General features: G+C 40.4%; 1 protein-coding gene and 1 long non-coding RNA gene across 2 annotated transcripts in view; one reads left to right on the plus strand and one right to left on the minus strand.

Annotated features, from left to right (window-relative positions):
- LOC122814310 (zinc-binding protein A33-like) overlaps positions 1 to 25,023 on the minus strand; it is a 324,956-nt gene that overhangs the window by 29,246 nt on the left and 270,687 nt on the right. Inside the window, exon 3 of the mRNA XM_044086896.1 lies at positions 7,610 to 7,655. Coding sequence (XP_043942831.1) covers positions 7,610 to 7,655 — 46 coding nt within the window. The remainder of the gene's footprint in view (positions 1 to 7,609; positions 7,656 to 25,023) is intronic.
- Positions 7,993 to 25,023, plus strand: part of LOC122813666 — a 98,894-nt gene continuing 81,863 nt past the window's right edge. Inside the window, exons 1-2 of the long non-coding RNA XR_006366719.1 lie at positions 7,993 to 8,015; positions 8,108 to 8,201. This is a non-coding gene — a long non-coding RNA (uncharacterized LOC122813666). The remainder of the gene's footprint in view (positions 8,016 to 8,107; positions 8,202 to 25,023) is intronic.

Here is a 25,023-nt window from a genome sequence, read left to right on the forward strand (position 1 = left end):
AACAAGAAGCTCATTATTAAAGACACTTGCCTGGCTGTGTGCATTATTAATGAGCCTTGGCGCTCATTGCACATGCACTGTCAACATTGTTGGCCTGGCCACAAATGCAGACACAACATTCCTGAATCCGTAGGTTAGACACAACCCAATACATAGCTAAAATAAGAGACCAAGCAACTCATGCAGCTCAGAGTGAAAACATGAAAAACAGTGTCCAAAAATTAAGTACAACATTGCTGGCAGAAATTTAGATACCTTAGAAATCTATCAAAACAAAGCATTAAAGCAGACAAAAAAATATTTACAAAACTGCAGCATATGCATCAACACAATCCCAAACTGTTCTGGTCTTCAATTAAAATATATTAAACCCTCATCAGCAACAAGCAACAACTTAGTATTAATACTGAATCAATTTAAAACCCATTTCACCCAATCAGCCTCTCCTTATTCAGATTTAATCCCCACTTCCCTCACTGTCCCTTCTAGCCATGACTGCTAGAAAATCACTTTCTATTTTCAAGCTTTCCAAATAACAATGATAAAGAAACATCTTTTAAAGCTGAAAACTACAGCTCTATCCACAGGCAAATTTCCATCTGAGTATGTTAAAATTTCTGCCAATGCTCAAGCCTACCCTGTTTCCATACTGATAAACCACTCCATCAAAGAAACCATGTCCCTTCTCTGTGGAAGAATTCAAACATAACATCATTTCATAAAGGTGGGCCCTCTACAGAAGTTTCTAGCTACAGACCCTTGGCTATCATATCACCTTTTTCAAAGATTTTGGAAAATATGCATTCACTTTCAACTCATCAAACATCTCATAGATAACAATCTCTTTTGCACCACACAACATGGTTTCCAACCTTAACACAGAACAACAACAGCATCATTTAGTATCACCAATACCATACACCTCAACAGAAATGCAAAGCACTTGGTTTCCTCTCTTTTTCTGGATCTGTCCAAGACATTTGAAACAGTCTCTCACCAAAAACTGCTTCATGAACTTTCTTCCTAAGACCTCTCCCAGTCATCATTCTCCAAGCTCCATAGCTACTTTCTAACTGAGAACAAGCTGTAAAATAAGAAAAGGAATTCTCCTTCTTCCTATCTTTGTCAGTTGGGGTGCACCTGTTTAACATCTTTACAAATACTTTTCACCCAGCAACCAAACATGCTATCATTGTCTAATACACAAACAATGCTGCCCTTACATGCACAGAATTAAATCTTCCAAAACTGCATGAAATGTCCCGATAATCTCTTTTTTCCAATGAATCTTGGCCCCGGGGTACTTACAATTACTGCTAAATGCAAAGAAAACCAAACTGATGTGATTTAAATTGAAACAAATCTTAGCTTAGAAACATATTTTTAACATTACCTCGGCAAATAGTAAAAATGGTACCCCAGACAAAATTGTTTCACAGGTGAAAATCTAAAGTATGATCTACATATTACACAAACTATCAAAATTAAAAATAAATAAATAAATAACCATAAGCTTGGATTCCTTTACTATGCCAAACCCTACCTCACAGACTCAGCTAGAAAATTGATTGCATCATTTTATCTCCTTCCATCGCTTCTTTATACACTTTCTATCATTACAAATCTACACACAAATGAAACTTGATGGATGGTATTGTAAAACAGCAAAATTCACACCCAACCTACCATACACAATCCATCACTGCCTGACACTAAAACAACCAAACTGGCTTCATCTATCAAATCACTTAATCTACTATCAATTACTTACAGCCTATAAGTAGGTGCATAAACCAAACAACTTCCCATCACTAGAGACCACCCACCAACACTACTCTCCACCTAGAGATCTACGTTCTAGCAGCAAATTCTTACTGACCACTAGCAAGTCAAACAGCAGTGCAGGAGACTCACTATACTCCACTTATTTCACCAGCAGTGGCACTCCAGCCTCTGCCCCTAAAACAAACAATCTGAAGTGCTTTCAACAAAAAACTAAAACAGCTCCTGAATGCTTTGGGGCCATACAAATGCTCTCAACCAGACTAACATTTTACTGCATCATCTCTTCACTACATTAACATAGATTTTACTCACATTATCTTTTTTTCAGCTTAACAACATCCTGCCTACTGGTAGTATCATACCTCTTTATCTTACTGTCTCTCTCTCTCTCTCTCACCATTGTAAGTCGTCACTTTTCAGTCACTAGGTTTCATAGAGCTACTTACTGGTTTTCCTCACTTGTGTTAAATTGTTCTTTTTGCTACCTCCTCTGCTAGTCTTATAATCCTGATATTATATAATTTGTATATCATTTAAGTATTTCTCATTGTTGCTCATATCGGTATTTGTAAAATTTATTGCAATCTTTGTATATTTTATACTCGTTGTGTACATTTTCTGTTTATGGAGTTCTTACCTTGGACCTCCACTAAAAATGGGCTTCTAGCCCAGTCAGATTTTCCTGGTAATCAGTGTCAATAAATAAATAAATAAAATAAATAAATAATCAGTTCTATAGACAGAATACTTAAAAGAAGAAATCTAACTTCAATCTAAATAAACCCGGCTGACACCAGCAGTCATAGTCCACGTGGGTGTGAATGACCTGAGATGTATCTCCTTGGACTATAATAATGGAGACATGATTGAACTCTCAGAATATGTGTCCCAGGCTGATATGAGCCTAGTATTGAGCAGTATTCTACCATCTCCAAGGATTATGCCACAATACCAGCAGACAATGATTGACTTTAACAACTCGCTTAACTACTGGTGTCATTCCAAATAAATCCAATACTTGTAACCCTAGGCCATGCTGCTTTGCCAGGGATGGTCTTCATCTGTCACCTCTAGGCTTTCAGATATTGGAGAAAACATTGTCCACCCCTATAGTGCCTTTTTCAGTTATTGCCAAACACATAAACCTTCCAATATAACAAAAGCTTTTCAGGACAAGCTAAAGATGGTACTGCTCAGTGCTAGGAGCTTCAACAAAAAAAAAACTGCACTCCCTGGAAGCTTTCCTCACCCTGAAAAATGCTGATGTCTGTGCAATTACTGAAACGTGGTTCAAAGCCACAGAAAGTACTCCAGCAGTGCATGGCTATAATGCCTTTTCTTACATTTTGACCACCCACTGAAAATGAAAGAGCTAAAGTGTAGTTGTATCTAGCTACATAAATGATAAGCACACCTCAAGGCTGGTCAAACAGTATGATATGCTTGAGATACTCCATGTCCAACTAACCATGGGAAAATCCATTACCATATTAAGAAGGGAGGTGAGGATTAGTGATCAGCAGTATGGTTTCATGCCAGGAAAGAGCACGACAGATGCGATGTTTGCTCTGAGAGTGTTGATGGAGAAGTACAGAGAAGGTCAGAAGGAGTTGCATTGTGTCTTTGTGGATATAGAGAAAGCATATGACAGGGTGCCTAGAGAGGAGTTGTGGTATTGTATGAGGAAGTCAGGAGTGTCAGAGAAGTATGTAAGAGTGGTACAGGATATGTACGAGGGTAGTGTGACAGTGGTGAGGTCTGTGGTGGGAGTGACAGATGGGTTTAAGGTGGAGGTGGGATTGCATCAAGGATCAGCTCTGAGACCTTTCTTATTTGCAATGGTGATGGACAGGTTGCAGATGAGATCAGACAGGAGTCCCATGGACTATGATGTTTGCAGATGACATTGTGATCTATAGTGAGAGTGGGGAACAGGTGAAGGAGACCCTGGAGAGATGGAGATATGCTCTAGAGAGAAGGGGAATGAAGGTCAGCAGGACTAAGACAAAATATATGTGTGTGAATGAGAAGGAGGATAGAAGAATGGTGAGGATGCAGGGAGTAGAGGTGGCGAAGGTGGATGAGTTTAAATACTTAGGATCAACAGTTCAGAGTAATGGTGAGTGTGGAAGAGAGGTGAAGAAGAGAGTACAGGCAGGATGGAGTGGGTGTAGAAGAGTGTCAGGAGTGATTTGTGACAGATGAGTACCAGTAAGAGTGAAAGGGAAGGTCTACAAGAGGGTTATGAGATCAGCTATGTTATATGGGTTGGAGACAGTGGCACTGACAAAATGGCAGGAGTCAGAGCTTGACGTGGCAGAGTTGAAGATGTTAAGATTTGCACTAGGTGTGACGAGGATGGACAGGATTAGGAATAAGTATATTAGAGGGTCAGCCCAGGTTGGAAGGTTTGGAAACAAAGCCAGAGAGGCACGATTATGTTGGTTTGGACATGTGCTGAGGAGGGATGCAGAGTATATTGGGAAAAAGATGCTAAGGATGAAGCTGCCAGGTAACAGGAAAAGAGGAAGGCCTAAGATAAGGTTTATGGATGTGGTGAGAGAGGACATGCAGGTGGTTGGTGTGACAGAGCAAGATGCAGAGGACAGGAAAAAATGGAAACAGTTGATCTGCTGTGGTGACCCCTAATGGGAGCAGCTGAAAGAAGAAGAAGAAGATTCTTGCTAGCTACAGGTCACCCAATATGATCCAGGAAACCATTACATCATACCTGAAGTTACTAGAATCACTCACCATCCAGCCCAATACCATTCCATTAACTGGGAGGTATACAAGATATCGTGACTTTGTAAATTCAAATGCCCTTGAGTTGCTAGTCTACACTCCCTTCTAAGAAAACAAATATCCTACATCTGGCATTCACAAATATGGGAGAGTTCTGCAGCCCCACCCCAGTGTTATGTCTGCAGTAGTATGATAGATTGCAAAGTGGTCTTCTTTAAACTAATGGTAAAACTAGTCCCTCCACCTAACCTCAAAAACTTTAAGAGCTTCTCTAAGGTAAATTAACTCAAGGGATGGCATAGCTAGTTTAAAAGCTCCCCAAGTCCAGAAAGCACGGAAACCTATGCAAAGACATACACAAAAGCCCTGTATGTCTGTATAAACAACTGCATAAAAACAGCAGCACCAGACCAAAATAAACCCAGGTCAAACAGCAAAAACAAGCCACCTTGGCAGACCCATAGTATTAATAGGTTGTAAAACAAAAGAAAGAAAATCCTTTTGGGAAGTAAGAGGGAATATGCCCAACAGGGGAATAAGTCCCTCGTTAGTCTAAAGAAGTGAATCAGGGTACTAGTCATGTCTCTGAAAGCAGAATTTGAGGAAGAAATAGCCTTCAAAGCTAAGGATGACCATAAGGCATTTTTCAGTTATGCCTGCGGTCTTTAAAGGCAACACCCAACAATGTGTGAAATTAGGTGTAGCTGGTATCACTTATACTCGGCAGGAAGACATAGAAAATCTGCTGGCTGACAAATTCAGCTCAAATTTCACATCCTCATCCCCCCACTTCTCCACCAAAAAAATACCCTCTATCATTCCACAACCAATTATCACCAAAAAAACAGGTTGTCACTGCACTCTCTAAAGCTGAAAACATGGCTTCAGTGGGGTCTGACAGTATTGCAGGCTACTGTTTAAACAGCTTGAATCAGGACTCTGGATGACAAATTTTGCTAATCACTGCAAGCTAGGGGCAATCACTGAATGCCCCAACAATGTAGATATCCTTTAGGAGGGTTTAGATCAGACAAATGATTGGCACCAGAACCATGGCCTAAAACTAAATACAAAAACAAAAATGCATCATCATACCTTTGGGAAGTCAAATACCTCTGCAAATTACAACATCAACAGCACTCCCCTTAGAGTGGACACAGAGGTGAGAAATCTAGGTAAGCAGATTAATCATACCTCTGAAATATACAGATTTCTGCAGAATGTCCAGAATTTTGCCTCATATTTTTGGTCAATTTCTTTCATAAAATTGTGTTTTTTCTGGCAAATTAGTGTCAAATCATTAAAGACTGAAGTTAGAAAATAATGACAGACATTTAAATTTCAAACTTCAAACCCTTTAGAAAATGCATGCTAATGCAAAACCTGTTATTCTTTCAACTTTCTATGTTTTTAAGAGCAATATTTACAATTGTCCCTATTTTGGGGCCTTTGCCCACTTTTATTTATGGCTTTGTCCAGATTTCTTGCTCTAAGAGGTTGAAAGGTATGAGATAGATAGTAGCCTGAACTTTGACTGCCATGTGTCCACAGTGGTGAGGAAATCCTTTTATGTAGCACAACTTATAAGTAAAGGTATGGCATCCAGATCCATGGAAATTATAGTCCCACTGTACTCATCCCTCATTAGACCAATACTCGAGTACAGAGCGCCATTTGGCATGTACTTGAATAGGTAATTAAAACAGCTGGAGGGACCTCAGTGGTTCCTCACAAAGAAAATACAGGGTATAAACAATATGAACTATGTGGCTAGACTAAAAATCCGATCTCTTTACTCTGTCTCCTACAGACTATTAAGGGGTGACCTATGTCTGACCTACAAGATGCTTACAGATCCAGCCCTGATGGAGCTGCTACACATCTGCAAGTCAGACAACATGATGTAACCTGAAGGGATCTAAACTTAGTCAATGACTCAAACAAAATGCACTAGAGAGACAGATATGTGTCTCAGAGATTGCCCCTTCTTTTCAACAGGTTTGCTACTCACATTAAGCAGAGCCCTTCCCTGATCCTCTTCAAATGCAATTTAGATCGATGGAGAATCACAAATTCACACCTGGGGGCAGTGTCCTTGTCCCTTATGGACAGGGGCAATCTGTAAAATACTCATTTAATTTATTGGGCAAAATTGCATTATATTGGGCTAGGCTTGTAAGGGGCCTTAAGCCATTAGCCTAGTAATCTCCTATGAACCTATGAAATATATATTTCACCTGGATTATCTACTGTTACCTGGAGAATGTACATGTTCCACTTGTGTAAGTTTTTGGTCTCCACAATATTTGTAAGGATGGCCTTATATCTGCCCAATGTATTCTTGTGTTCAGTAACGATTTTGATCTTATTGCATCTTCAGAAAGGCTGTTTTAGTCATTCTCTACCCGTTCTGTGAAGTAATGCTTCCACATTTCTTAACTGCCTCCTCACCCTGAGTCCTTTTGGTCTCATAAATCACTTTTTATGAAAGCTGGAAGTCACTTGGAGTGCATGCTTGGATTCCCTTAATATACTAAAAATGTTCTGCCATGGCATCTGTTGGACTCCCTTTTATAGGAAAATAAATGCTCTTTTAGTCTCCATTTAAGGGGTTTCTGATGAAACTGTATGCTCTTTCTTGTCTTCCTCCACACTATCCCACTTCTGAGCTGTGTTTTTCCTGTTTATGTTGTTAGGTTGAGGAAGTTTCCTGAATAGTATGCACATCTGCAGATGTGGTCTTAGCAGCTGTTTATAAAAACGGACAATCACTTTTCATTTTTTAGTTGCAGTGTATTTTAGTACAAACTTTACAATTTGCTAACCTTATTTGTTGCTTTGTCTCACTCCATGGTTATCTTTAGATAATCTGGTATCAGTATTCCAGGATCAATTTCCTCTTTAGTTATTACTATTGTCTCTTGTGATGTGAGCTTCACTGCAGATTTTCCAATTCTCAGATGAAGATAGTCGTTATTTTCATTAAACTTTGTGATTTAGAACATTCATCCCATATTGCCAAATTTATTCTTGATTTATTTTTTTTTTAGATAATTACTGAAGATATTAACCAGAATACCTTTTTTTGGCATTTTCAGAATGTTGGCTTGTAGCATGGACAGTAGCTGAATATCAAAAAAAGAACACAAATGATAAAATGCAGAGACTGGAATGTCAGAACATATAGATTCAGATAATGTTGGATTCTGGTATTTTATCACAATTAAATGCAATTATGGATTTAGGGCACCATGAATTTTGCTTTTGATATTTATTGTTCTTTATGTTCAGGATATGTCAATGCTTATAGTCATGTACTTTCATTATTTCTAATCTGAAAAGGTGCAGTTTGGTCATTTTTTGTCATTTTGTAGATTCATGTTCATTCAGCAAGTATTTCACTGAAATCAAATCACCAAAAAGGTACATAACATTAAAATCATGTTATTCTCTTCTATGCAGAGCCTCAAAAGTGAAACAGAAAGGTATGCAGGCGACATCATTTATTTTCACTCTTTTTTTTCTTTTTTGCACACCGTAAGTCCAAAAACTCATATTATTTTTTCTCTGTTTCCAGGAACAAAGATAGTCAGGAAGTAAAAACTGATGCTGCAGAACTGATTTCTGAAGATCTGACTATGGGGATATACAAAGGTCCTCTACAGTACAAGGTTTGGAAGGAAATGCTATCCATCCTCATCCCTGGTAAGAGACAGGTCTCTATAGCTTTGATGCAGAATGACTTCAGGACAGGGCTGATAGTACTGAAGATCAATTTGTAAACTATGACAAATTCAGAGCTATAAGGAAGGCTAATTGTGGACCATGGGCTGTGCCTCATAATTTTGCAAAGAAAAGGAAAGATAATGTTAGATTAAGAAGTAGGTATCAACTCTACCACAATTCCCTTGGAGCAGCATGTTAAAGTAACGTGACACAAACATAACACACTATAAAGCCTATAAACAAAACAAGCATAAAAAGAGGCAATGTAATAGATAAAGTTAGGTTTCATCAAAGACAGGTCATGCTTATTCAACCTCCCTGGTAGACTGCTTTGAACAGGTCACCAAAGCAGGACAATGCCAAAATGGTACATACTGACCACCTTGACTTGGCCAAAGCATTTGATACAATGACTCTCTTGGGCATTGTAGACAAACTCACAAAATTAGGTGTAAACTACAGTGTCACACACTGGATAGCCAGCTGGGTGAAAGATATCATCAAAGAAGTTAGGAAAGGGAAGTCTACCTCAACAAAAAGGCTAGTCAGTACCAGAGTTCTTCAAGGATTGCTGCTTGAGCCACTCTTTTTGGAATTAACTTCCCTGAAGTCAAGGCCAACATTAAGAACATCTGGCTGACCAAGTTTGCAGATGAATTCAAATTAGGTGCTGTCATAGAATCACCCAATGGCACAAATACCCATCAAGAAGGCATGACACAGACCAATAATTGGTGCCAGAGCATGGTCTAAAACTCAGTGTCAAGAATGGAATAATAGTATCCTTTGGGAAGACAGCTACACTGGAAGCTACCACATTGATAATACTCTACTACAAGCTGACCCAGTGGTCAGGGATTTGGAAACACATGTTCATAGGTTCATAGGTTAGTACTAGGCTAATTGCCCCTTGTGGGCCATTTTAAGCTTAGCCAATTACCCCACGTGAGAATCAAACCCTGCACCTTGTGTTTGCCAGGTAAACACCGTAACCATTATGCTATCCTCCCACCCACCCTATGACAGTAACCTGGAATTTGGCCATCATGTGTCTGTGGTAGTAGGGAAATCATTCTGTGTTGTGTAAATAATAAGCAGGGGTATGTCGTCAAAGTCCAATGATGCCATTGTTCTGTTGTACTTGGCCCTTGTCAAACTAAATACTGAGTACAATGCCCCCTTCAGTATTTACCTGAACAAGCACATGCTGCAACTGGAGCATCCACAGATGTTCCTCAGCAAAAAAATACAGGATAAAAATGGGATATCTTATGTTGACTCTTCAAAGCCTTATCCCTATACTCAAACTTCTACAGCCTACAAAGTATCCTCTGACCCACTGTGATGGACCTGTTGTATATCTGTAAAACAAATAGCATCAGAATTATCCAATCTAGGCACCTACACCTCATCTGCAGTATAAATAAGGCATGCTGGGGAGACAAGTATGTCTCTGAGAAACTACCCCTTCTCTGAACAGGCTCCTCATCCATGTGAAGCAGAGTTCTTCCCATACCTAATTCAAGTGTAGCTTAGACCAGTAGGCTGGACATTGGAAAGTTATAACTGGCCTGATACCTATATCTCTAATAGATGGAGGCTGCCTTTAAGTGCTTTAACCCATGCCCAAATCTACATATTTCCATTAAAATAACCCTAGGGTATCAAAACTTGTCATATGCATTTTTGGAAGCATTTCTACTCTTAAAAATGCCTCCTAGGATCATTTGCCTAGTAATCATGTATGAACTTAATTACATAAAAATAAGGTTAAAAATCCATTAATGTTTAAATGGCTCCATTACGTAGTCTAGCATGACTGCTAGTTATTTACAATTAAATTGTTTGAAGCTTTGGTTGGAATAAAAAAAGAATCTAATTCCAGATTTATGCAAAAAAAAAAAAAAAAAACAAAGGGAAATTTGCTTATATTACAGTATTACGGATAGCTCCCTTGCAGCCCCACAATGGGGGGCTTTGCACCTCAATCTTCTTTACTTTTATGTGCCATCTCTGTGACTACACAAACAGGAGGGGGGACCATATCCTGTGCTATAACTACCAAGCTGTACTCTCAGTGATTATCTATGATGGGGAAGTTGAGTCAGCAAGTCTGGATCAACAGTTTGAAGTAATTTAGAACTCATCAGTTAGTAGGTTAACTATGTTATGTGGTTACTTGTTAAATACCTGAACTTCTTTATTAACTTCTTTTCAAACACTTATACAATGTATTTAGTAATTTCATAAGTACTAGTACAGTGTGTGATTCCAAATGAAATATTGCCATTATTTCAGTAATTTTCTCAGAAAAGTGTCAGTGGAGTATGCGATCCTGCATGAAACTCCTACCTTCCTTCATTAATTTCTTTCTGAAAGAGCATAATGCCATATGTGAACCCATTTGAAATGTCAGATTTCAATATCAAGTCACATTTTGAGTGTTTAATCCTAAGCACTGAATCAAGATAATTACAAACAGAAATAAAATGTAAGCTAAACAATAATTAAGTACTATGACAAGATATAAATACAAAACAAGATGTATTAATATTTAAAAGGTTTGAAATACTCCAAACAAGCCTTTATGAAATAGATGGATCTTATTCTTAAAGCTGGTCACAGGTGTATACTTCTGAAGATGGGGAGGTAGTGAGCTCCACAGGAGGGGAGTTTTATAGGAAAAAGAACATCAGCCAGACATCTCTAATCACATTCTAGGAATGGCAAGCAGTCCCTCATTACCTGAGTGAAGTGGTGAAAAGGTGGTAGAGTAACTACAGTCCTTTTAGACTGTCAGGAATCCAGATCATGCAGGGCTTGGTACATTATATGCCATTCTCCATGAGGGTATCAGCCATTGCAGACTCCACAGCACAGGTATAATGTGGACATGAAGGGGTTGAAACATCAAAGCCTAGCTGCAGAGATATCTGGATCGACTAGAGGCAGTCCAGGTTTCCATTCCAGAGTCACAGGTAATGTGCATTACAGTAAACCAAATATGAAGAGACCAAATCGAGAATGACCATTGTGATGTCCTGTAGTGGATTAAAATGCTTGACACAAACAATGTTTTGGAGATGAAAACATGCTACTTTAAACAATGCTTTCCCTTGGCCTTTTAATGGCAGTATATTATCCAGGATTACATCTATACAATGAACTTTTGATGCAAACCACCGTTATTTCCTTTGTTAATAATTACAGAAAAAGATAAGAATCTGAGGAGGACGATACAGTCACATAAATGGTCATAGCCTGTATAAATGTTGGGCATGAGTTTCAGATGTCTGCCTTTCATCTACTTAAGAATGGCATCTAAGCAATCTACAAAGGTATCAAAAGCTGACTCTATTTCTGAGGGAAGGAGGGGTAGAGCTATTTATTCATTAGCACAACAGTGATACCAGAAACCCCTCCTTCTGATGATATCCCCAAATAGTAGCATATACATCATGAACAGCAGTGGTGCCAACTCAGGGTCTTTGGTACTATTTATTGTAGGGGTACATCAAAAAGTCGTAATTCCCAAGACAACTATATAGGAGTGTCCTCTGAGATAAGAGGCAGAGCAGTTGAGGTTTATGGTATGGAGAACTTAGCAGCAATGCAGCTGCTATATCAATACCACATGGTTCATGAGATCAGCTGCCTTCAAGAGAGCAAGGAAGACCACAGTAGAATAGGATTATTGCTCCTTGGCCACTGGAAGCTTATGTTCTACTCCAGTAATGTCAGTTACAGTGCTGTGCCAACTCCTGAAACTAGAAATACAAGGACATAGCAAGTCAAAAGGGATCTGAACAGTGCATAAACAACTTTCCTTATAACCCTAACAACAAAGAAGTGGTTAATTATGTAGAGGATTTTTTCCAACCTCTACAGATCCAGAGATGGCTTTTTGATGTAGTAATGATATTCTTTAATTATTTTGGAAATATATTAGTTCATTGACAAAAACACACTGTTTCGAGAATGCCTGCATTAAGGTCCTCCAAATATTATAGCATCCATCTAGCTGAACCAAGGTCTAGTCCAATAAAAGTCATGTGCAAGTTTCAGGATTGACTCATACCATCAGTAAAGTAGGTATGACACTCTTACCTATACAGGTTCTGTGAAATTTATATAAGATCACTGCTATGCCAATTAGAGGCCTAATGGAGAGTCTAAGCCTTGTGTTATTCAACCTCATCAGTAAAGAAATGAACAGCAAGACTCAATGAGGCAGAAGCAGCTTTCTGGTTTACAAAGACATGATCCAGGAAAGCATTATTGGATGAATCAAAGCCATTGAGGTTTACTTGTCAAGAACTCTGCCTTTTTTGGGTGATTTCAGAGTATAAATAATTTTCATCTTCTCCAGTTTTGTCCTGATCATCCACATTGGTACTGCAACCTCCATCATAGTTTCCAGTGACTATGAAGCTCATGATGATACCAGTGTTCCTGATAAAACCACATGAATTGGAATGAACTGATCAGGAGCATTTGTGATACCCTGATTACAAGCCAGTACCAAATTTTATTTATTTAATTTAAAATTGTTTACAAGGAAAGTGTGAGTGGGACAGAGCCCATTTTTCAGCAGAGGCTTGGAGAGAAACACTCCAGGCAAGGCCTATATCAAGTTATCACACAGTGAAAAAATTGAATGTCATATGGTCGGCACCATATGTTCGAATTTTCCGATGTGCGAGTGTGTCAATGGAGATCTCCATTTCAGAGCAGAATGGGAAGATTTCCCTTTTCTGCACTGTAATGCGATCTTGGAGTTGGTATATTTAAGTAGTGGGGGTGTGGGTGATGCAGGGGGCCTGCCCCCCTGCTTAAGACGTTCGGAGTTAATTTTTGTGGGTTTGTTTTGTTTTTTATTGCATTTTAGAACATTTATGAGTTCAATCATATGGTGACATCCATATGGTATTCAAACTTGTAAATGTTAGATAATGTAATATAAATGCTCCAGACAAATGTGTTTAGAGTGTGGGAGGAAACCCATGTGAATGCAGACTCCACACAGAAGGCACCCCAGACAAGAATCAAACCAGAGAACCTCTTGCTGTGAGGTAGCAACACTTACTGCTGTACCACTGCAGGGCTGAGGATAATCAGCAATAAATGCTGATTATCCCCATCCCTGCACTCCAGGTGGTACTCCACCAACATGGAAATCAGGTGACTCACAAATATATTTTGCAGCTTTCTATGTTGGATATGATTTAACTAAATAAAACTTCAAGTTGAAGTAAATCATATGACAGAATTAGAAAAAAAACAGTCTCATAGTGACAGAGTGCTAGGGAAGATGGGTGATAGTGGCTGTTCTCAGCTCTCACATCCTTGAGGGAGGGTGGTGGCTCTGGCTCACCTCTTGGGTGACACCTAAAGGGGGTACTGGGTATAGAACCCATGCAGCATGAGCCTATAGAACATGCACTATCTAGGGCTTAGGAATTAACATGTAGGCAGAGGCAATCATGCTCCTTATGGCTGGCAGAATTACTAGACCTCTACATAACTACAGCAAGGGTTTAACATTCTAAGAGGGAAGGGAATGTTCCACAAGACTGGAAGTCTGGTCCTTGTACTTACTACTACTTTTATCTCCCCTCTCTAGGAAGCAAGTGGGCTGAATAGGCCCTCCAGTCAGGAGAAAGAGTGGGCTATAGGGTTATTACACAGGAATGAAAAGGATACTTGGGTGAAGAAAGGAGAGCCACTGGTGAGACCCAGTGGATGACCACAAAAAAAAATCTCTGCCATCAGCTCTGACAGGACCACACATAAATGGAAGATCAAGTTTAAACTGCAATCCTTCTGAAGTATAGCAGTGATAGTCTGAATTAACTTAAGCATTTCAAAGTTTAAAAGAGACTCTGTGTTGCCCAAATTTGAGTCACTCTAAGTCAACTAGTGTAGATGATTCAGTTTTAAGTCAGTATATAAACCATTGCTGAAAAGCATTCAAGTTAATTGGTAAAATATTTATATGAAGAAACCTGTAGTCTTTTTTCCCTGCTATTAGCACAAACTAACTGTAGTTGGTTGAACTGCTATGAATCTGAAAGATGTTTAGATAGATTTAAAGCAGGTAACCACCCTCTCCCTGGTAATTAAATTCCTAAAGCACTCAAAAATAGAGACTCTGAAACTGATGATAGTAAACAAATAAGGGCTAACATTGCCATCAAAATAAGCCTTTATTATTATATGAAGCTACTAGATTGCAGGTCCTACCTCATGGCTTGAGCTGTACTAACATCTTGAGCACCAAGCAGACATGAAAGACCCCTGTCTATGGATAGTGTCCCAACAGGGTTGTGATAAGTCATACTAAACAGACATCTGGCCACCACGATGAAGAGTGTACATCTACAAACACCCATTGGGCAGTACTTGCTCTATGACCCATTTCATTCACAAGGCACCTATGGCAATTAGACACACTGTGTGTGATGGTTTGAGGCTGAAAAGTGATATAACAAATCAGTTTCTTACAAAAGATCAATCTTGGGTTAAAATCAAGTGACCATTAAAATTCTAGGTTGGATGAATAAGTAATCTTCATTAGGTTTCTAAGTTATCAATATAATGAAAATAAACCACAGTGATATATACTAGATCAAGGGTCACAAGGAAGCAGAACTGAAGCTTAAAGGTAAGAGACTACAAAAAGTGACCTAAAATATTTGGCAAAAATACTTATTTCTTGATAATTTGGATTCTTTGAACTTTGTAGCCATTATTTTAGTCCAGTTAAAGGCACCATTGTTGAGTGTGGCCCACATAAGATAAATGCATGTACTTGGTAGCTTCCCCTTGAAAGGCCACAGAGCACTGCATGATCACCATGAAATGCTTGCATTCCTTCAGTAGCATTGTTATAACTGGACCCTGTACACAATGTGACCCCACATGGAAGGGTACAGGACATTTTGACCTTGACGATTTGCCCCAGATGATTTGTCCCCGGTCATTTTGATCCCAGATGACTGGACCCGACAAAGTATTACTATAACTAAGATATTACTTTACCAATAATTGTAAAAGCTACAATAAAAAAAAAACATATTAAACATAAGAAATGAGAAAAAAAAAGAGTTCCATAGCTATGCATTACAAAGTGAAAGTGGGGACATTAAGAAAGGAAAACATTATTGAAATAATCTAATAAAAAAAATTAAAAAAAGTTATATAAAGTACTATATATTAAAATAGTATAAAGGCATATACAAATATTACAGCAACATTTAAGTAAATATTAGAGAGAAATAAATAATAAAACACATGCATTACTGAAAGAAATAATTAAACAAGAAAAAAAAAATTCCATGTAATCAACTTAAGAAGACATAAATAAATAGGAGAAATAACAAGTCAGGTAAAGCACATAAATAACCATTTTAAAATATATGTTAAATCACAGTAAGACGCTGCCCGGTTCGATTCTCAGCTAGAGCGTCTTCTGCATGGAGTCTGCGTGGAGACATGCGAGAACGGGCGTACCTTCGTTGAAGGTTGTGCGATATTTATGTATATATATGTATATATATATATATATATATATATATATATATATATATATATATATATATACATGGATGTAGGACACTTGCTCAAAAAAGCAAGTGTCCGAATCCATATAAACCGATCACAGTTTAACGAAAGCGCTTTAATCGAAAAAGCACTTCTGTTAAACTGTGGAAAAAAAAAAAAACAAAACCACTAAGTAAATGTTTTTCCAGAGGGGCTTTGCCCCCCTGCACCATCCAACGTGTGGGGCTGTGCTCCCCACGCTCCTACTTAAATATTCTCACTCCAAGGTCACACTACAGTGGAGTAAAGGAATATTCCCTTACTCGCACCGCAGTGCGACCGGCACACCACTCACACATATCCGAAATTGCTGCTTCGATGAACAGAAATTTCGGGTATGTGTGAGCGCGAATTTGACTTTCGGTGAAATTCGCGCAAGTGTCCGGGTCCCATATATATATATATATATATATGTGTGTGTGTTTATATACAGATACATATCTATAGATATAAAAGAGAACATAACAAATACATATATGACCAAAGGCACTGTTAATGGGGGTGAGGGGGCCTAAGCTAAATACCTCTTTAAAGTATTGATATCACCCCCTCCCCCACAGCCAACCAGATCTGCCCTGCAACACACTACCAACTGTTGCAAGTTCCATACCCAGGACCCTACACAACATGGCCACAAGACGTCAACAGTAATCCATCCCACCTGTATGATGTCAGGATGGCATCAATAACATATCATGCAGTACAGTCTGGGTACCATAGGGAATGTACAATGTGGAAGCAATAAACATCCCAAAGATACATACACACACACACACACACACACACACACACACACACACACACACACACACACATATGCAGATACACACACACACACACACACACAGATACATACATATATATATATATATATATATATATATATATATATATATATATATATATATATATATATATATATATATATATATATATATATATATATATATATATGTAACTACATATATATACACACACATAGATATGTATAGGAAGATGCATATGTAGAGGATGCACAGCATATTGAACAGCCAATATTCCTACAGTTGCCACCTTTTCAAATGGACAGTGTATGAGTCACTCATACAAAAGACAATTGTTGCCTGAAACATATACCCACAGAAAAGTCAAATGATATGACACCACACACAGGTTTGCATACATAAGAATGTTTTATTTGTGTACTATTACAGTTGTATATGCCATGTCATATGGCTGTTAAGACTTTGAAATAAATACTAACTGATTAATGCTACTCTCAATCCGATCATTTTATACAGAAATCTGAAAGCATAACATATGTCGCTGTCCAGGCCAAGGCCTTCAAGTAGTACAACAGTAAAGACAGACTGGGCAAGAGGATAACAATCAATAAACAGTAAGTAATGCAGATTAGGGGAAAAGACTTAAGTTGACACAATGGGATGTATCTGTTACATAACAATGCATAACTGAAAACATCACAATCACACTGATAAACAGAACAGTCTGTATGGCAATAAGCACTAGGCCACCAATGTTCCCAAGGTGAAATGTATGGTAATGTACAGCCATAAACCTTAAGGCAGCTTACTACCAATATCCCTCACATGTTGTAACAGCCTAGGTTATATATGGTGCATACCCCTCTCCCATAGACTGACTTACAGGGGCATATAACACTGTTACATACACTGACCTCTGGACTGCAGAAGGGCACACATATTTTGTGCAGCTGAAGCCCACATATATATGGACCCTACCCCACAATATGTGTGAGGGCCACAACATCACTGGAATGATGGCAGGAATGGCAGCATGACATAATCACAGGCCACTACATAACAACCCCTTACTGCATGACATATGTACAAAGGTTGACAGACTTGTGGCTGGAGCCACAAACACTAGGCCAATATTGGCATGTTGCTGTGATACCTTCATACATTTACTGTTGTAACAGGGTTTGTTGTGACATATGTCCTATGAGGGATTTGAAGTTAGTAACTCTCATGGCTGTCACCATGTACTGACTGCAATCCTCAGACTATGCTTCTGCAGTTCTAAGATTAGGTGAACTGTGAGTAACACAAGACACATAAGACTCTAAACACTGGCCAGTCTGCAGATAACCCTACAGGTTGGTGTTTCCTCAAACACATAACAGTGTAATGACAGTTATTAAATCATGTAGACCAGCCATATCCACATAAACCCTGTTAAACCAATATGACTCCAAATGCAGAAAAGCAACACTTACATTCTGGAGTCATGTCTGTAACATCCCCCTCCTGTTTGTTGGCCTGTGTCCACAGTGTATGTTGTTAGAGGTATATCCCACTACCATCTGTGATGCTGTTTACCAAACACCGACATGAAGTCCTGCTCACAGTGAATGAAAAGGGCCAACACCCACATAATGTTCCTAGTTGTAGGAGTGTGTTTCCTTGCAAATAGGCTATGGGAATGTTACCACAGCTGTCCCATATGCAATGAGCTAGTGGGGGACTGCAATTTGTGCAGAGGCCATCAGCTGATCATGAGCATCCCTTACAAAACACGAGCTGCTGCCTAAGCAAAGCTGGTGTACTTCCCCACATCCACCAGAGAGGGCATGAGAGAGACAGATAGAGATAAAGTAAGACAGGGAGGGGGTGGGAGAGTAATACATAAGCATGCTTGTGTCACACACTTACCAGTACAGGTTTAAAACCCCTGCCTGACTATGTATTGCTATCACATGTCTATGCATTTATTGCATGCACCACAGAGCTTATATGTTGGGGAGCTGTCCAAAGGTATATTCGATAGTGAGTGACATCTGCAACAGTGATAAAAGAGGGATAAGGTAGGTGTAGTACACATGCCTGTCCACATGAACAGGTGTCAAGGATGACACAGTCACACTCTTTCAGGGACTCACACACATTATCACAGTTGGCAGGGTCAGGATTATACTTCCTAACTAGCTAGTTTGCCACAATACAGTACAACACAGGTATCACATGCACCACAGGGGTTATCAGGATGATATATGGGCAAAGGGTATGCCAGGGTGTCTGACTTCAGAAGGTATACTTCAGTAGACCAATGGGAGGTGTAGTGAGTGTGAATGGCATCCAAATCATTATACTCCACACACACACACACACACACACACACACACACACACACACACACACACACACACACAGACACACGTTGTCAGTACTGAGATGCATGGGTGCATTGCTTCACAGGTGTTTAGTGGTTAACTGTGCCAGAAGGCTGTACAATGCTAGGTAAAAGGTATACCTTGGCATCAGGCAACATGGCAGTGGTCTGCTGTCAGTCACAGGGGTGTAGTGTCTGGATTGGTCCACACAGGCGGGTATTGTATTCATCATCCAGTCATCTGGGTTGCTATTGTGGGTGGCCAGTGCTGTGCAATGCTTGCCATTTATGTGCTCTATAGTCCATGACATGGACGGTGTCTGGGATGTGCACACATCCCACCTGCTTGCTCTGTGTCATGTAGAACTGTACCTGGGGTGTCTGTGGTATGTTGTGTGCACAGATTATCATCAGATATGCCATTCCTGGCCTCATGTGGTGAGAACTGGCAATGGACACCAGGTTGACCCTGCACCTACATTGACAGCATGATACAGGTATTCCCTGGTGTCAGTGGCATCTGTCCATACAGGGCATCTGTATAAGGCATGGTATGTCCTTTGTGGGTTACATTTGCTGGTTCTACAGTTGTTGCAGGCGTCCAGTGGAGAACATAGTGAAGGAGCACTGTATGCAATTATGTGCCTATTGTAGGGATAGGACAGGGTGCCATGCCCTCTGTAGTCCACTGCAATCACACCATGGTTACTGTGGGCAATATGCAGGGAAATACCAACATAGTGGTTGTTGCCTAGCCAAGTGTGTTTGTGTATGAGACATGGGTTGAGAGTGTTCTTTGGGTAATATAAGGGTTGCCTATATTGTTCGCCAGGCCTTGATGTTACATGTAGGGGTATAGATTGTCTACCCCAGCCTCTCTGCTGTTTGACATCTGTTATCCTTGTAAGGTGTACATTGTGACATATAATAGGCCCACCATATAAGAAATTTGCAAAACCCACTCCACAGTGAGTCCAGTTGTTACGCACTCACAGCTACCTCCACACAGGATACGAATGACACACACACCAAGTCTCACAGTTGTTATGTCTGGGATTAGAACTCCTAGCTAGCTAGTAGATCACACTACAGCATTATGCAGTTATAGCACACTCCACAGAGATTACTGGGCTACTCTTTCCGTAAAGGTGTATTTCAAAGTGAATGACATCAGCAGGCTTGCCAAAGTAGGGCAATGGAGGTTGTAGTGACTGTGAACGAACTCAAAAGCATTGCTCCCTACACAGACAAACAAACACACACACAAACATCTATACTTGCCATGTCTGGGAAGAGAACTCCTACCTAACTAGCATATCACACTACAGCATTATGCAGTTATAGGATGCACCATGGAGATTACTGGGCTATTCCTTCCCCAAAGGAGTATTTCAAAGTGAATGACATCAGCAGGTTTGACAAAGTGGGACAATGGAGGTTGTAGTGACTGTGAATGGCCTCAAAAGCATTGCTCCCTACACAGACAAACAAACACACAAACTTCGACACTTGCAATGTCTAGGAATAGAACTCCTACCTAACTAGTATATCACACTACAGCATTATGCAGTTATAGGATGTGCCACGGAGATTGTTGGGCTACTCTTTCCCCAAAGGTGTATTTCAAACTGAATGACATCAGCAACCTTGGCAAAGTTGGGCAATGGAAAGTGTAGTTCATAGGTTCATAGGTTCATAGGTTGATACTAGGCTATCGGCTCTAGGGCCTATACATGTCTAAACATGACAATTCCCTGGCTATGTCTTCCCACAATATTTACTTCCCTGGACCCCTGTCTAGCAGGGCAGCTGACATGATTCCCGGGGTCAATTTCCTATCTCTCATCCAATCGTCCAGGTTCCTTTTGAAGAGGGCCAAAGAGGCAGTCTGCTTGACATGTATGGGCAGTCTATTCCAGAGTCTGGGGAGTCTCTGGGTCAGGAACACATCCCTCCAGCATGTATTGTTCATTGTGATGACAAGATTTGGATCCCTGGAGCATGTAGCTGTGAGGGTTTGGAATTCTTTAAGTGTAGCATGTCCAACAGCTGTGGGTTTGACATGGCATGGTATGTTAAACAGAGATCGCCTCTGAGAACACAATACATGACAGAGTATAGCTGGATGATTTTCAGATGGTCAGCACAGGGCATCTGGTTTAGGCCTGTAATTCATTTTGTGAGGTATGTCTGCAGCCTATCTAGTTGGTGCAGATCTCTTGTGAGATACATATGTAATGGGCCATTGTAGTATGTACTGGGTCTACTGAGAGATGACTAAAGTGGGACAAGGGCCTCCTTTTCCTGGATGTAAAGCCCTTAGTGGGAGGTGTGCCACATATGTGGGTTTTCTGACTTTTGTGGCAATGTGGTTATCAAAGGTGAGACCACTGTCCACCTGTATTTCTGAGTCTGTTATCACACTTTAGTGTTTAGTGTACTTCCACCAATGTGGTACTTCACAGGTACATTTCCCTTCCCAAAGGGGATAACTATATAATTCTTGGCATTGATCTTGAGGTCATGGCTCAGGCAGCAAGCATGTCTTTCTGTAAGGCCATTCTGTAGAACATCCACATCATGTGGGGATTCAGTATTGGCTCCCAGTGTGCAGTCATCTGCGACCTTTGTTTTCCAGAACCCCTTACTGTTGGACTGTACTTTAGAGCAGTAGATGCCGAACAAGGACGGTGCTAAGACTGAACCCTAAGGTACTCCAACTGTCACTTGTTTGGGGCTGGGGTTGGTGTCACCTGCATTTACAGTGTGGGTTCTGAAAGTACAGCACTTAGCAGCCCATCGGGTGACATAGGGATTAATGGCCAGCTTGATACATTTATCTATGATTCCAGACTGGAGGATGGTGTTGAAGGCCTTGGCGAGGTCCGGATAGGCTGTGTGAACCACCTTACCCTCATCCACAGCTCTGGAGATGGATTCACAGTTGTCATTCAGGTTGAGGTGACATGGTCAGCCCTTCACAAACCCAACCTGGTTAGGGTCCAGTGTTTTCAGGTTACCAATGTCTTTGTTTTAATTTCCATGATAATACATTCCATAGCCTTGCAGATCAGGCACATCATACTGTTGCAGCTGTAGTTCCCAGGATCCAAGGTGGATCCCCCATTGTGCACTGGGATAACTGTAGCTGTGTGCCACACAGTGGGCATGAAGCCTGAGGTGTGGCTATGGTTAGACATGGCACATAGGTGAGGTACCAGTTCAGTTTGCAGCTCATGCAGTACACAGCCTGGGATATTGACTGGTCCCATGGCTGCTGTTGTCATACCTCACTAGAGTGTGGTTTTTACCTATGTGGCCTTTATTACCATAATCTGGCAATCTTTCTGTGTTGAGATGGGTCCTTTGGGGTTGGGAGGGGGTGCAGTTGGCACTGAATTAATCTGCCAGAATATTGGCAATATCCCTGGGAGCAGTATATTTAATACCATCCTGTTGTAGTTCAGAGCAGTTCTGAGCATTGCCATTTAGATTCCTCACAAAGCTCTGGAACCGTTTGCCGTTGTCTTTGACATCTTTGGCTATATTATGTTTGTAACTAGCTTTGGTGGATGTTATGAGGGATCCCTGCTTCTTACTGTAGCTGGCAAGGGAGTATTTTGCATTCTGGAAATTCCCCCATTTCTACAACAGTTTCCTCCTTTTGTTGTACAGTATGTTTATGGCAGGGGGCCACCACATTGGCTTCCTTTTCTTGGGGAGGAGTGTCTTGGTTCTATATTGGATGGCACGATTCATTCATAAGTGGATGTGCTTGTATAGTGCCTTCATGTATGATTCAGCAGTCATCCTTTCAGTTCCCATCTGCATGGGTGTCATGATGTTAGTTTCCTTACTGGGATGTGGTGGAGGGATGTTGATGTTAACAGTCATTATCTCATGGGCAGACCTGACCACCAATGGGGTGACCACAGGTGTGTAGTATTGATTTCACATGTTGGTAATGATCAGGTCTAGGATATTTGAGCTCCTGGAAGGACTATGGGTCACTTAATCCAGGGCACTGGGAATTATGACTTCCAAGAACCATTGGGCACACGTGTTGGTATACAAGTAGTTTTCCCAGTTAATGGTAGGGTAGTGTAAGTCTCCCAGTATTAGGGTGTTTGCTTGTATCATATTTCACAGTATGTTTCAAAAGCTGTAGTGGGTATCGTGGGGCATGGTGGGGGATCTGTAGCAAGCTATACAATTTGGAATGCAGTCTAATCTACTGTTAGTTGCACCGGGGGTATTTCAGACACATTCTTTTGGGCAAGTAGCCTGGTGGTGTGAATATCCTTGGTGAATATGGACACAACTCCACCTTTATTGTTTTGATCCTAGTTTGATGGCCAACAAATGAGGTGACAGCTGTACCTGGTATTGCAGGGGTGCCCTCTGGAGCCTTGGATCAGGTCTCTATTACTGCAATTATCGATGTTCTCCATTTTTATGTGTGCGTAGTCACTGTGAAGGGCCAAAAAAAGTATCCTTACACACACAGAGTTTCACAGTTGCCATGTCTGAGAATAGAACTCCTACCTAAACCAGTGTATCACACTACAGCATTATGCAGTTATAGCACTCACCATGGAGCTTACTAGGCTACTTTTTCTCCAAAGGTGTATTTCAAAGTGAATGACATCAGCAGCCCTGCCAAATTAGGACAATGGATGCTGTGGTGACTGTGAATGGCCTCAAAAGCATTGATCCCTACACAAACATGCACACCTTTACACTTACCATGTCAGGGAATAGAACTCCTACCTAACTAGTATTTCACACTACAGCATTACACAATTATAGGACACACCACAGAGATTACTGGGCTACTTTTTTCCCAAAGGTGTATTTCAAGTGAATAACATCAGCAGACTTGCCAAAGTAGGGCAATGGAAGTTGTAGTGACAGTGAATGGCCTCAAAAGCATTGATCCCTACACAGACAAACTAACACACAAACCTTTACAATTGCCATGTCTGGGATTAGAACTCCTACCTAACTAGAATATCACACTATAGCATTACACAGTTATAGCATGCACCATGGAGATTACTAGCTTCCCCTTCCCCAAAGGTGTATTTCAAAGTGAATGACATCAGCAGCCCTGCCAAAGTCGGGCATTTGAAATTGTAGTGAGTGTGACTGGCCTAAAAAGCATTGATCCCTACACAGACAAACTCACACACACAGTTGCCACGTCTGGGATTAGAACTCCTACCTAACTAGTAAATCACTACACAGTTATAGCACACGCCGTGGAGATTACTGTGCTACTAGTTCTCCAAAAGTGTATTTTAAGGTTCAGACATCAGCAGGCTTGCCATAGTAGGGCAATGGGGAGTGCAGTGTGGGTGCATGGGCCATAACCCATTCATATAGAGGCTGACACATAACAATCAGGCACACACAGGTTTATATTCCACAGGTACGTGTATACACCTGCTAAATCACTACTGACTTGTACAGTCATGTTACACAGTTAGCACAAGCACCACAGACACTATAGTGCTGTGGGATACCAGAGGCAAATGTCTACAGTCCATGACATTTGCACATCATGTGGTTTTAGCCAATTGGATGTGTGCTGGGTGGGACAGGCCTCATGATGGGAGACTCTTTGTCACTGCCACTCTCTTACACACATCTATGTATGTGTATTTTTGGCCTATTATAGTGTGTTGTTCTTGGATATTTGTGTGTATTCCTATCCAATGTGTGTGCAAAGCATAAGTTGTGTGTACTGAGGAGTGTATGCACTAACATCTGCGACTGTCAGATATGTATGGTCCACTGTTGTTGCTAGACATGGGCTTCATGTGTGTGAGCATGCCCAGTATGACCTTCTGTACTGAATGTGTGAATCCATTCCAGGTAGATTGTACTCCAGTGCAGGCTTTTGTGCAATACACCTACAGCTAGCAACCTGTTTCTGCGGGATATATATAGATCAGTTGACAATATGGGATCAAATTGGGCAAAGGATAGTGGGTTACTTTAGGTAATTGTGTCTGTGCTACTTCTGCTACA

Source organism: Protopterus annectens, chromosome 10.part0 (assembly GCF_019279795.1).
Source record: "Protopterus annectens isolate FY-2018-M chromosome 10.part0, PAN1.0, whole genome shotgun sequence".
NCBI lineage: Eukaryota > Metazoa > Chordata > Ceratodontiformes > Protopteridae > Protopterus > Protopterus annectens.